The 14,990-nt window shown below is 47.9% G+C and overlaps 1 protein-coding gene across 1 annotated transcript in view; it reads left to right on the forward strand.

Moving 5' to 3' along the window:
* Window positions 1-12,553, forward strand: part of LOC143212552 (uncharacterized) — a 56,835-nt gene extending 44,282 nt beyond the window's left edge. Inside the window, exon 2 of the mRNA XM_076431461.1 lies at window positions 8,043-12,553. Coding sequence (XP_076287576.1) covers window positions 8,043-9,914 — 1,872 coding nt within the window. The 3' untranslated portion in view covers window positions 9,915-12,553. The remainder of the gene's footprint in view (window positions 1-8,042) is intronic.
* Window positions 12,554-14,990: the final 2,437 nt, after the last annotated feature.

A 14,990-nucleotide genomic window follows, 5' to 3' on the forward strand; every position in this document is an offset into this window, starting at 1 on the left:
AATACTCACTAAAAAAAACCGCACATCTAGGACCTTGGCCCTTTCCTCTCTATCCTTAATGTGCCCGAGAGAGCATAGTTTAGGGCCCCGCTTTTTGCACATCTCCTAAACTGTGTCATAATCCGGGCTAGTGCCATTCCTGTTCTTGGCCTTTCATGCACATCCTGCACCTATGCCAGGTCTAAAAGTAGCCCTGACGATTCTCGGATCTCTTTGCTTCTCCAGGACTTTGCCAAACCATACAGCCACGTCGTCTTCATCGTGGACGATGTGCACAAACTTCCGACTGGATTAGGCACCATATATTTTTAACTTCATAGTGTCTCCTAGCTGATGTCAAGACGAGTTCAATGATGTGGTATACTATGACCTCCAAATGACCAGCGTCGTATGTACGTCCTGCATCTATGCCTGGTCTAAAAGTAGCCAGGACTTTGCCAAACTTTACAGCCACGTCCTCGTCATCGCGGACGAGGTGCACAGGCTGTGGGTCGCGCAAGTGGGTCAGCCGACTGCGCGTTGAAAAAGACACTGGGAACGGGGGCGACAGCATTAACTCGAGTTGCGCCCACTTACATCTTCTTAAATCCGTGATTCCTCCGCGATGAGTTTACCTTTAAAACGGCCGCACCTGCGAGTCGTCATTCGTATCGCCGCGCGTGCATCCTATCGTATTTTAATTACATTATTGCGCTCGCCGATTGCGTCAACGTCAACGCCAGCCTACAATGGCTGAGAGCAATCGAAATCGTTGGATGAGAGTCCTCCGTGTTGATTAATCTTCAGACACACAACGGCCGCCTGTGCTACAGAGCGACGCGTCGCACGCATAAGTTGTAGCGCATTAGTTAGTGCCGCGTTCGTCGGGAGCCTAATAACTCTTTTAAGACTAGTTTGTCGAATCAGATGTTGCGCAACGTGTTTGGACACTAAACATCAGGCGCTTGTGGTTTGGATGCTTTCTCGGCCCAACGTTGGGAAAGGCGTCTAACTATAGCAATCATCAATCGACCAGCAGCCTTATCACCTAATCTAATTTCAGCAGCGGAGCCTGGTCGGACTAGTGAGCTCATTCACGACCTAGGAAAAAGCACAATTCCTTTCCGGTGACGGGGCTATCTCTCTGAAACTGTCACACCTGCGCACACTCATTGACATAAACGCTGCCGATCCACCGAACGTGATACTCCCTAACCCACGCGAATTCCTCCATTCCCGTTGAACAGTACGAACGTGTGCGCGCGCGGTGCCGTTATTACCATCGATCTCGGCCAATCGTGATCCAGATCGTTGACGAATCGATCGGGAACCCGTACCAAACTTGGCGCGTGTCTCGCCGGTTGATTTATCTCGGCGAGCGATCGAGCGTACGTTCACCCTGAGCACCCATCGGTCGCGTGATTTTAATTAGATCGGACGGAGATCGCGCGAAGGCTCCGCTGACAGGATGAGATGATCGGAGGGAAGGTCACTGACAAGGACTCGCCGGTTGGACGGCTGTAAAATCCCAGCCGGAGTCGGATCGAATCGGATACGTACGGCTCGAATAAAACTTAAACGACCCGGCAAAATTCAGAAAAACAACAGACACGCTTGAAGTATATTTCATCCCACCTTGAGAGAAGCGGCTCGGAAAAATCTGCCGGTCCGCCCGGTGTCGAAGCAATAATACCCGGCAGAAATCCAAGCCATCCGCGAGAGTAATAAGTGGGTGCACCGAATGACCTCATCCGAGGTGTCCGCGCGACGATACGCGTTCTCCTTTCAACAGGAAACCGTTCTAGGGGCCTGTTCGCTTGAAACACTGGCGACTGTACGCGATTTATAGAGCGCGCGCGAGCGCGCGTTGCAATTATTAAGGGGGCCGGCGCGGTCGTGCAAGAGTGTGCGAGCACAAGCACACATCGCTAAATTCGCATATACGTATGTGCAATTACAAGGTTTACGAAATTACAAAATTACGCTTCAGCATTGCAATGAGGAGTTCAGAAATGGTCAATTGTGATTCCTAAAAGTCAGATATATGGTGCTACGGTGCCCAAAATGCATATTTTTACGTTATAGAGGAATAATTTGTAATATTCGGCAGACACCGCCTGTCACAAATAATAATACAGAACCTCGAGGTTTCGAAATTTTGCACTAGTTTACACCACTGTCTCGTTCCTAAGCTGCACGTTACAAATGTTCCAATAGAATATGGCTGATAATGCAGGTCGTACGTTCCCACTCCGCCTTCTCCCCTTGCACTATGCCATTCCACCACCATGAGCATACTCCAACATCCCTCACCAGTGTCGCCAGAATCCACCAAAGCTGCTCGATTTTTCCTCCCCTCCTTTTCCCCTTCCACTGTCCCGTTCCAGCACCATGAGCATAATCCAATATCCCACCAGCGATGTTATCGTGCCCAACTTTTCTCGCTCGTGCGTGAGAAAACAGTGACGTATCTACTATTGGGATGATGTGGTAGCAGAGCGGCCGGAGCCCTGAGGCAGTTATATTGGCGGGAATGTACCGAAACAATCTGTACCGGACAAAGAAACTCCAGGTCGTGTCGTACGAGTTACAAAATATACACAAATACTCTTGTTATACATTTATTTTCCAGAATCAAATCATATAAATTTCTTTTAATTCAGCGGGGTGCTCAAGGTACCCCATCTTATCGAGAAGCTTACATACTGAGGCTGAAATAGCCGCCATCGCGCGAGAAAAGTTGAGCTCAATAACGTCACTGCATCCCACACTAAGACCGTAGACTGGTCACGAATTTATCTGATCATCAGAGAAGGGGTAAAATTGTATTCCCCTCGATTTCCCCGAACTGGCGGCACTGGTTTCGGCGGACCACGGTGTACACACTAGCGAAGGGCTCCTGCGAGTTAGAGCGTAGGCTGTTCAGCGTCTGCCCGTACAGGCGGCGATTTACTTGCGGGCTCGAAGCCACGCCCCTGCGGGCGAGACTGTCCGGAGTCGCCTGTGCGATCACTGTCCAGTGCTTACCCACTCCACTGCCGACCAACATCCGGAAATGGGAGGTTCCTGAGATCATTCGAAGCAACATTTTCTTGTACAAAAATGGCCGCCGCGGCTTTGTTAAGGAGTTATTAACGAAACGCGTCAGCGTTAGTGAGAATAGTGGGAGAAGCAAAGGCGGCCTGAGCTGCGCAGCTGGGCGAGGGGCGGAAGGGTAAGGGGCTTTGCGAGACTAGAATATGGCAACCCTGGTGCGGAGACAAGCATTGCAATTAATCTGGTGACTCCAGTGTAGAGAGTCGTAAATATTAGATATTATTATTGGAATTCTTACAATTTTATTATTGGGAGAAGAAACGACTTTTTTCATTGTTGCGCGCTTTCTACGAAGCGTAGGAGCTTAATTTATGCTATTATGTGATCCCTGAAGCGATGGGGCCCGGCGCGGCGCGGCAGTCGGAAGACAACGCGCAGGAGAAAGGAGACGTAGCTCGGAGAAAAAGCGTAAAAATGTTTCACCCGCGATACGAGATCGCAAAGTGTCACGCCGTTAATAATTTAAAGCGGAGCCTCTCGTACCTTCCGAGCCGGGGTTTTACTGCCGATTTTTCAGTGTGTCATCCGGCTGTTCGGCCGCCCGTAAAACGCTCTGAATCGGATTTTTGCAATCTTGCGGAAGGTCGCCGACGCTGATTACGTCAGCCCGAACAAACGATCCCGCCGACTTTTACGCTCGAGCGCCGCGCTTGTAATACAATTTCTTATCTTTATTCCCCCAGGGAATAAAATACAACTGTCTCTTTAAGAAACATCATCGCGATCGAATCGGCCGTACCAGTAATTCCTTGATAGATGCACGGTGGCTCGCGAAAGTAATCGAACCAGTACACCGGTAGCGTACATGGTACAGCAGATCTACAAAGTATTCGTACACCATTTAAAAATTAATCACTTTTTTATAATCGCACCAAACGACCTGGTTTGTTCTAATCAATTAGAAGCACTGGTTTACGAAATGATATGCGGAAAAGATTTTCCAAAATTTATAATTTACAAGATTACATGCAAAAAAAATGGCATTTTTTAAACCTTTTTTATTTGGGTCCTTAATGAAAATTTAAAATACATGTTTTATAGATCTATGTTAGTTATACACATGCTGAGAATTTCATTGAAATCGGTTGACGCAGGAAGAAACGACACGCATCGCAAGATGTACGACTTTGTGGATTTAGTAAAACTACGATTGTCACCATTTTTAACCGCTTGTAACTCGTGTGCATATTAATTGGTTTCAATGAAATTTTCAGCACGTGTATAACTAACATAGATCTACGAAACATATATCTTAAATTTTCACGAAAAGCCCAAATAAAAATGTTTTAAAAATGCCTTTTTTATTTTCGCATGTAGCCTTGTAAATTATAATTTTTGGAAAATCTTTTCTGCATATCATTTCGTAGTTATACACATGCTGAAAATTTCATTGGAGGAAATCGGTAACACGACCAATGCACCGTATAATCAAATTGTTGAAATAGCAATGTGGACAATTAGTAACATTCCAGGGAAGACAAAACTTAGAAATAATTTCAACTATGTTGCCTGGGGCTGCCAATTAAAATATCGCGAACACCGGGGCATTGTTAACCCATCAACGAAATAAAAGAAAATCGCTAACTCGTTAAATACCGGTCGCGGCGAGGCTCTGGGCGAGAATTTCATTTCACGACGTTAAGCGACTGTTAGGCACAAAAAATTGGAAGCTGTTCCGTTTAAACGCCCGTAAATGTTGTCATCGCAAAAATACACGTAAACAAGAACAGCGAGAGCACAGACACAAAGGAATGCTATGATGCATTTTCCAAATTCTTTCCTTATACGACCACACGGTCTTTAACACTTATCGGCAAGATCGACAACGTTCCTTTTAATAACAACGTTATTTACAGCTCCTCTTTCTGCAACGACCACAGAAAAATCCTTTCGCACGATCGCAATTAAGATATCGACAAGTTATTTGAAAATAACTAAAACGCTAAATTTAGTTAATTGTTTACGGTTCGATAATATGCTCTCTCGGTCGTAAAGTTTTGATAACCGCGTGTCGTAAATATTTTAATAAAGACAACCATTTTTATAGTTCTTTGATATGGTATCGATTAATGTAGTGCAGGCTTTTGACCTCCGGAAAGCGAAATGGACAGTGAAAGAATGAAAATTAATACAAAGCCTTAATCTAAGAAAAATCCTCGGGTCCGTGCTGTTTCTTAGATCGTACAGTTCTACTATTCTCTTGTGACCTGTCATTTTACTCAGAAAAATTCCACAAATAAGTTGGCGAAGGTCCTATCAGTGCAGGGAACTTTCTTAGATCAATGCTTTACTGTATTTTCGGAGAAACGGTACGCGCAAGGTCGCTTCCGCTTGCAAACTCGAAAATTTCATGGCCAATGTCACGCTGACGAGGTTGTTCTCTGTACGTAATTTACAACACGAATACATGAATATTGATTAAAACGCTGACTATTTTATGTCTTTCGCACCTGCTAGTCCCGCTAGCACGGCGGCAATGATTCTCACTTTTTCGACTACCGCACCAGGAAACGGTGTCCCGTCGACCATTGTTTGCTAATTCGAGGCGGGCCGCAACGATTTTCAATATTAACCCGTCTTCCTGATTGAACACGAATAGCTTGCATATCTATGTATATACAGGGTGTGCAGAAATTATAAACACCCTCGGTTTGGTGGAAATCGGTGTAACAAAGCCTACATTAATTTCAAGGTCAAAAAGGTCAACGCGTTATTTTTAATGACATCTTGATCTACTCGTCACAAGGATAAAAAGTGCAGGAGAAAGCAGGGGTCAAAACTAAACCGTTCTCTTAAAAAACTACAATAAAGTTTTTTCATTATCAAACTGATTTTACTTGTATTATATCATTGATATATTTCAAGACATGATGCCCAAGGGCTCCGTGAACAGCACATTATTCATCTGACTGAGGAATGGAAATTAATAAATGAAATTAGTTTGATAATAAAAACTTTATCATACATTTTTAAGGGAGTTTCGACCGATGGTTCCTTCTGCACTTTTTATGCAACTTTTATGCAACTTTTCTATGCAGCCAAAAAGAAAGGTTTGAACTTTTTTGACCTTGAAATTCAACATTGTATATTTAGACGGTGGTTTCGCTGACACAATTTGTACAGGCTACACGCCCACGTGGCATCGCGTGTGCATAGTCACCGATTGCATTTGCATAAGATTTTATCAAAGGTGTCGACCATTTACCATTTTTTATGAGAAGTCCCTCTCTACGGCTAGGAAATAAAATGTCCGGCAAGACAACGAGGCAACAATGCCGAGACGCGAGGCTGCCGCGACGCGATAAGCTGCACCCGTTCGAAAACTTTCGAGCGGCTATAGCGTAATTTATAAATCGCGTGGATGCACCTGACGCGACCTTCGTGCGTCCAGAATGGTCGGACGTTTTATCGTTCGCGCGGGGATTGAAAAATAAACCTGGTCTGACATGTTCCGTGTGTCCTCGCAACGCGAAGCACTTACGAACTTGTTCACGGTTCTCATGCCGGCTTCAACGGGCCCAGAAACACTTTGTTAATATTTTATATCAACGTCGAGGGACCAGCCGTTCGAACACGGTGCGCGCCGCTGACATGTTTTCCATACGCTCGTTTGACACATCCATCCTCATTATTTCACCGACCCATAGAATCGGACGCTTAATAAATTTCAACCATCATCGGTTAATTGGCTGCTCGCGGAATGAGCCGGTTCGATCGGGCCCGCATTGTTGACAGTTCGATGCAGCCCAATTATCATATCTCCGAAACGATTCACTTGGCGTGCGGCTACCGGTACACGGAGTACTGTACCGATTACTGCGGTATCATGTTTCGATCGTACTTTGTTTAAAACAATTGGTAGACCTCAAAACTAATACAACATTCTGCACGTATTACTGCGGACGATGTGCCAATTACTGCGGACAATGTACCAATTACTGGGTACCCATTACTGCGGATTAGAATTCGAAATATACGAGCGTACGGAAACAAACTACGTGTCTAGGCATTCACTTAAATAATTCCCGAGTATATTAACACAAATAATTTTTTTATTTATTACATTTCTCAAATGAATAAACCACTTTTTAATTTTGACACCGTAGTATAATATCACATAAATGACTGAATACATTATTTTAACAAATATCTGATTTATTTAGATATTTTATTATTTATTATTTTTAGCTTCAGGCTATTTTTCACTTCCATTTAGCTTTTCTCAATCTTTATGCAAAATAAACGATTTTGACCCGAACTGCAACATCCTGGAGTGAAATGGAGATTTATATTTTCTCTTAATAAGTTTAGTGGGTTGAGAATAATATAACAATATATTTAAATTTTTCGAATTTGTTTACCGTTTTAAATTACACACTGTCTACTTATAATTATTATTCATCAGCACGAACCCCACGTCAACAGAGTTACACGATCGACTGGCTCATAGCGGGGACATTACTGATAATGGGGACGTCTACCTTACATTTACCCTACGCTCATTACAGTCCATTAGCGGTCGAACCAATACGTATCGATTCCCGTATGCTTTGACGTCGACAAACAACCTGTCATTTTTATGAACTCACGATCGAACCGTAGACCACCTGCGTACTCAATGTCAGTCCGGGAAACATTTTCAAAATAATCATCAGAAATTAGCAAACACGGTGTATAATTTGGCTGTCGGAAGAGACAAGGTTGGGCTTCGAAGAGCCACGCGAATCGTTCAAAGTATACGAAACTCTAAAGGAAATCGAAGAGACTTGCTCGGAGGTACGCCCTCTCGGGTCCACCAACTTGAGAGTTCGAAACAGAATTCATGGACGGTACGCGGTGATTGATGTACCACGGAACCGCCGGAGAGCGAGATATTACTTTAAGAACATGTTTGCATTACCCTCGACCGTTTCATTTCATATCGCAAATTGCTTCTGCATTCCACTGAACGACCGAACATATTCCAGGTACTGCTGCAGGCGGCATTGGTGTGGGACGAGGTGGCCGCAGCCCCGGCGAAGAGGAACGATATACTCGCGGGCACGGAATTCTTATCAGTCTTCATAAACGGCGCCATGGCAACGCCGCCCCAGCGTCGCAGAAGCTTCAGGCGCGGAGGACACGGAGCATCGTTGTCGTCCTCCTCGTCCTCCTCCTCCTCATCCTCCTCTTCATCCTCGTCGTCGGCCGCGGCAGGAGATAGCGCGACAGCGGAATCGCATCAGCACGAGGCGTCGATCTACCGAATATCGCGGAACCCTGGCAACAGGCAGACGGTCCCTAGAGGACGCAACACGAACGGCCGCGAGGAGGTCGTCCGGTTTTATCCGATAAGTCACAAGACGCTGGAGAACCGGCAACAGAACCTGGCATCGTTGATCGACGAACTGAGTACCAACAGCGAGATATCCTCAACAAGGTTGACGTCGCAGAGCTCCTCGACCACGGTGACGTCGATGGGTCCGCAAGAAGTATCTCTGACGAAGCTGAACGCGACCAGCGCCGGCAACTCGTCGAAAGGGGTCAGCAGGCAGAAGGTGATCGGCGTCAGCGTGACGTCCACCGTCGAGGCGACGCCGTACAAAGTTCGAGTGGAGCACTACGACGATGCTGCGGCGGTCAGTCGGCTACCGAGCCCAGCCAACAGTTCCTCCAGAGACTCGAGCAACGCAACCGCCAGGTCGCACACCACGAAGATCTTGACACCCACGTCGACGACCAGAACGACCTTGACCGTGACCACGGCTGCGCCGAAGACGACGTTGACGATGACGCCGCGATCGTCGTCCAGCCTGGTCACCGAGGACATCAGCAACATCGTGTCCGAGTCGAACAGAAGCGAGTTCTCGGTGGACGAGGGATCGCCCAGCACCAGCTGGCAGAGTTCGGTGACCCCGAGGCCGCTGAACAGGCACGCGGACAGGGATCACCGTGGAGAGACGAACACCAGCTCGCATAATCCCCCGGAGGATATGATCACTCTCCCGACGGAGGAGAACTACGAGCTACCGGAGGAGAACTCGGAGCCGAAGGAGTACAACGAGGAACCGATGGAGGGCCAGTCGGAACGGTTCCAGGCTCAGGGAAGGAAGGCGGGTAGGCATTACGATGGTTCCCATTACAATCGCCCGGGGAGCAAAGTGTACACCCAGTCGCCGAAGAGTTACAAGCAGGGTCGGCCGTACAGCGAGCCGGTGAAGCTGTACAGCGAACCGGCGAAGGTGTACGGGGAGCCGGAGAAGGTGTATGGGGAGCCTGCTAAGGTGTACAGCGAGCCTGCCAAGGTGTACAGCGAGCCCGCGAAGGTCTACAGCGAGCCGGCCAAGGTGTACAGCGAACCCGCCAGGGTCTACAGCGAACCGGAGAAGGTGTACTCGGAGCCTTCCAAGGTCTACTCGGAACCGGCCAAGGTCTATTCCGAGCCTGCCAAGGTCTATTCCCAACCGGCCAAAGTGTACGGCGAGCCCAGCAAGCTGTACGACTCGGAGGGTCAACCGTTGAGCCGCGAACGGGGCGAGGAGCCCAAAGAACAGAACTACGAGGTCGATGAATCCGTCAGCGTGAGCAGCAACGGGAACGTCCACGGGCCCCAGCTGATGCTCACGGAGCCTTCGAACGCGTCCGAGGTCGAGGACGGCCACAAGGTCGGCTACGTTGAAGAGGGCAGGAACTACAGAAAGTACAGGGTCGAGGAGAGGACTCCGGACGGCTTCATTGTCGGGGAATACGGAGTTGTTAGTCACGACGACGGTTCCTTAAGAGGTGTCCGGTACACCGCCGACGGCACCATCAGTCCCCGGCTCATCTACGACGCGTTGATGAAGTTCCTTGCTCTATGAGGGAACCATGGGGACGGTGATAAAAAGAATACCGCGGGGTATACGCGGTCCCTCGACTTTGCTACAAGTTGACGGGACGAACCTAGATGCCGACATGACTGATCCTTTCGCTCTCTTTCTCTTTCTCTTCCTGTCTCTCCTTCTCTGTATCTTTCTCTCTCTCCAACTCAACTGCCTCAGAAAGTAATTTTAAGGACCGACCATTTAGGATCTAAGACACCTCTCGTGAGGCCGCGTCCAGGTTCCAGAAACTCGATGGGCGATCGAGCTTTCCTTATTCTGATAAATTCAAAAGCTGCTCGACGCGGTCGCCGAGTTCAATGGCTCACCCTGTACTTAGGGTATGTGTGACGTGTTCGACTCGGTGTCGAGAGATCCCGAGCCCACGGTACGCCTAAGTTCCACAGGTCGGTCGAGCTCTCGTTAATGCCGACGCTAATCTTCGGTTAGTCGTCACTCCGTCGTTTCTAAGGTCTGGAAAAGGTCACGGCGATCCTCCTCGCGGGCGGCTTCGCGATCGAGTCTTTCATTAGAGAGGTTGGTGTTATATAAAGAAATTAAGGATTGCTCGTCGACGGCAGACTCAACGGGACAGAATCGTCCGAAACGGGACCGACTGAACGACTCTTGCCGCACACGCGGAACTGCCTCAACGATTAATTTTAAGGACGGCCCTGAGGGCTAGGGCCGTGCGGTGTCGAAGTGCGTGTCCATCCGAAGACGGAAAGGTCGCCGGACGATCCGATTGCGCGAAACTCGTAGAACCGATTGCCCCGTTGCGAAACTTGACTAATGAAAGTTGTTCCCCCGGGTAGCGAAACGTACGGACTTTTGTGTGCTACTCGATGACCTTTGAGGATCAGAGGACACCTGCACTCGCGCCCGGACCGTTTGTGTTGTTGTCTATCGATCGCTCTGCCCCCGAATAAGATCTTCGATCTCGCGGCGCAGCGTGATGTTTGTGATTCCGTTGATTCGCGTGCGTGCGATCAACGGAGATTCCCGTCGTCCACCATTTTTCATTTCGTCTCGCAGAGTTCGAATTGTCGACGAGACGAATCACTCCAGATATCTGCTTTTACAATTTTAACATCGGACTCCTGCGAGTCCTCGGCCGATGCCGGGGTCATTTCTGACCCACGCCGAAACGAGGATACCGACGTACTGAAATGAAAAATGGTGGATCGTTGTATGTATAAGCGAGCAACCGTGTACGAGACACGACGAAGTCTTGTGGTTCAGTCAGTTCTAAGATGACGATAATTATTATTATTATTATATTATTATGATTATTAATACCGTAATTGTACGCTTCCTCGTTCTCTTATTTAATTATCTCTCGGAAATTTTGCATCTTCCTTTTGTATCGATTTTTATTTATGTATCGTCGAATGCGTTGTTGGTCTCTCGCGAGTCGAATTTTGCATCCTATAGTTTCACAAAATTTGCCTGTCGAGAATCGTGGTGGGGGGAGGGGGTTAGTATACGAATGATCCAAGCTCACGAAAGACATTGACTCGAGAATTCCTCGTGATCCTACCGTACCGACGAACCAATGGTGACGAAGGAGGCAACACGAGATCCATAAGAATTGACTGAGCACCGTGTGTGTCGCGTGCTTTCGTCGCGTCGACGCTTCTGTGACGAAAAAGCGTGTCGGGAAGTCGCAGCTGCCTGGGCCTAATTCACCGGGACAGACTAATTTAACACCAGAGTTGCCAGATTGAGTCCCCCACTCTACGTTCCCCTTCTACGATGCTATCCCCTCCCGCTTCCGCCGGTCATGTGACTAATCCGGTACCAGCAGAGAGGGGGTAACTCCTTCCCCTCATCTGGCGACTCTGTCGACACACGAAGTCCATTGAACGAACAGGCGATTGCTGCCCGAAGGCTCCGCCGCTGCGATGCGATCGACACGCTGACTTGTCACGGCAGCATCCCCTAACTGTTAAGTCCCCTAGCGTTCTAAGATGTCCTCCGCGTCAGAGAAGTATCTAATTCGACGACAATCCGCGGCCACGCGTCCGTGGCCGAACATTTCTAGGTACTAAGACGATAACGCTATTTTATTTACTGTTGAATAGCTCATTCTTCCTCATTACCTCAATCTTTGAGATAGTTCCTCCTGCCATTTAAATAACGTATCACGCACGTACTCGCTTTCAAATTACACGGTCGACGTGTCCGCTCGAGACTTTCTTCCGCTAGGTGGCTCCACCGCCAGAATCGCCAGATTAATACTCGTCCCCCCACTCCATCTTTCCCTTCTATAACGCTGTCTCCTCACGCGTCACAGTGTCACGGAACTGGTCCGGCACTGGCAGAGAGAGAGGGGGTAACTCCTTCCCCTCATCTGGCGACTCTGGCCACTAATCGCCGCGCCCGGGAAAAACGATTCCGATCGGACGCGTTCGTTTAAATGTTGCTCATCCTCCTAGGCTAAGTGCGCGTCTCATTGTCCCTATTTTTAAAGTATTCCGATATGTTACAAGTGATATCGTTTGCTATAAGGACTCTAATTACGTTTAGGCGTACACCGTAGCTAATGTCTGGTATGAAATATTATGCGTGGCGCTGTGCAACCATTTGTCACCATTTTCGAAAGCAACATTGTAATAAATTCCATTGTCATAATTTCAGATATTAGCCTGTTTGTCATCCTGGATAGAAGAATTCCGTCTCTGTTCCTTTGCACCGTCTTGTTCATTTAATTTAATGAAAATTAAACATTACGTTCGACCTAGAATAATTCCATTGCATATGATTCCTTTCGTTTTATGGATATGAAAGTGATAGAATAGCTCGTTCAATGCTTTAATCAATTGCCACACATTTATGTAATGCACATTCGAGTAAACACGAGCATATTTAATAATGTAAACAATATCGTGAATAATGGTACAGCAATTTGTAGTGGTGACTGTGCGTCAGCCCTCGACTGCTGAGGTTTAATTTAGGACGGGTCTAGTACGTCATCGTTTTCTAAAAGGACGATGGAATCATCTTCGAAAGAGCCCGTGGGTCCCATTTCTGCCGCACCACCCGGTAGGGGGACTCTCGTCGCGAATTTGTTAGCAGGACAGACTCTCCTGTTTATGCTAGGACAGGTATTCCCGAATGCGTGCCGTATTTGTCAAATTCTTTGTACTTGTTTTATCCCCCCTCCTCGCAGGGGAGGGGGAGGTGACCGACTGTCGCGTCGGTGAGAACCGGTGGCCATGGTGGTCGATATCAGCCAGACTCCAGGACACGGTCGTTGAGTAGCCGAGTACCGATACCACCTCCGTTTTTAAGACGTCACCGGGCCCATAAACTGATCTTGATTCGGCCGGTGTCCGTTAACTTCGAGCGCGGTCTATAAAAACAGTACTCCGGACAAATTTGAATATCATCCGGCTCGATCGAGATCTAACTTCCCCCGTGGCTAATCGTAGCCGGCTCGGTCTTAGCCGGCTGCTTCATTATCCTGGCGCCAGGCAGGACCATCGGGGTCCATCGGGGACCAGCGGGGCCCGCTACATATTTTCGTCGCGGGGCAGTGAACGTCCTTGGTGTGTTCTCGGATCATTCCTCCTCGGGATACGTTCACCGCTGCTGCCTCGATACTTTAAACGCCCACTTCGCCGATGCGAATCGTTGATGAACGCATATGTCGATTTCCATACCCGATATGGAAAGTTTAAACGCGAATCGATGCTTCCACGTCGCCGTAACGTTTTATTATACTCGCGATCGGACGATATTTTTTTCGATCGATGATCCTTGGCGAGAAAACTTTCTTCTTATTTCGTGTTTTCTTAAAAACGTTAAGCACAATAATGGGACCTGTACTGGTCGTGCCACACAAGTTGTCTCTCGAGACGGCATAGGAGCGAATAGGGCCCTCGCTCGCAGCCAATGGTTAGGCCGTGACGTCACTTTAGCTAATAATTCGGCTAGTGTACCGAAAGTGCGAGTGAAATGGCCGAATCGGATGTCTTGCTGCCAGGAGAGAAAACATACTTCAGTATTCATACTTTAATATTGTTTAGGTTGAGACAAGAACATAAGTCATACAAGTCCCGTTAAAATTTTATCAAAAAGTGGCAAACAATAGAATAAAATTCCTCCGGGTTAAGTCGATAATAAAATCATGCTCGTCAACCAATTTCTTCTGCGATTTAAAATTCCCGACGCCTGTAAGTACCGCAACCCGGCACGCGCCCGTGCAAGCAGTCGGTAAAGTAGGAGGACCGCCGTACCATGATGCGGTACGGTAGAGAAAGAGAGCAGTCGGCACGATCAAAAGCTCTCGAGTAGTTTGAATCGTCGGTGAGTAAACACCGCCACGTGGCGTGGCGATGCCCCAGCATTCGTCGGTCGGTGACAGAGAGATCGGTGTAGGCGACACGAGACGGTGCGCAGAGGACGGAAAGAGATCAGGACAACTCGTCTCGTTGAGTAAATAATCGAAATACTAATCCCCATTCGAGAGGCAGTGACAGCTTTCTTAATCGAGACGTATGAACTACGTTTAGCGAGGCGTGCTCGAGAGGGTGTGACCCCGGAACGATGCGCACGATGCACGCCGCAAAAAGCGGAAAGCAAACACGACACGCGCGCCAGGCCTGCGGCTGCGGCTGCACATGCACGTGACTCCGCATGCGAATGCTCTTGGCTTTCTCACGTAATCGCACGAGTACCGAGGCGTGTCGGCAACGGGACAATATTGTTTAAAAATATCGGGTGGATTGAACGGACCTCTCGCACCGCTTGTTACGGATTCGTGGCGAATGGCGACTCAACCCTTATAGCTTGGAAAGACTAGTTCAACGACTACCATGTTCTGAAGTGTTCTGAAGGGAGTTTTGTAGGACAATCTTTATATTTCCTTCGACATTCTTGTAGAGCTTAGAAAGACTAGTTGAACGACTACCATGAACGTACCATTACGATCATTCAGTCTCGAGATATCCATGTCTGAAAGATGTTCTGAGGTGTTCTGAAGGGAGTTTTGTAGGACAATCTTTATATTTCCTTCGACATTCTTGTAGAGCTTGGTAAGACTAGTTCGACGACTACCATGCACATACCATT

Source organism: Lasioglossum baleicum, chromosome 10 (genome assembly GCF_051020765.1).
Source record: "Lasioglossum baleicum chromosome 10, iyLasBale1, whole genome shotgun sequence".
NCBI classification, from domain to species: Eukaryota; Metazoa; Arthropoda; class Insecta; order Hymenoptera; family Halictidae; genus Lasioglossum; species Lasioglossum baleicum.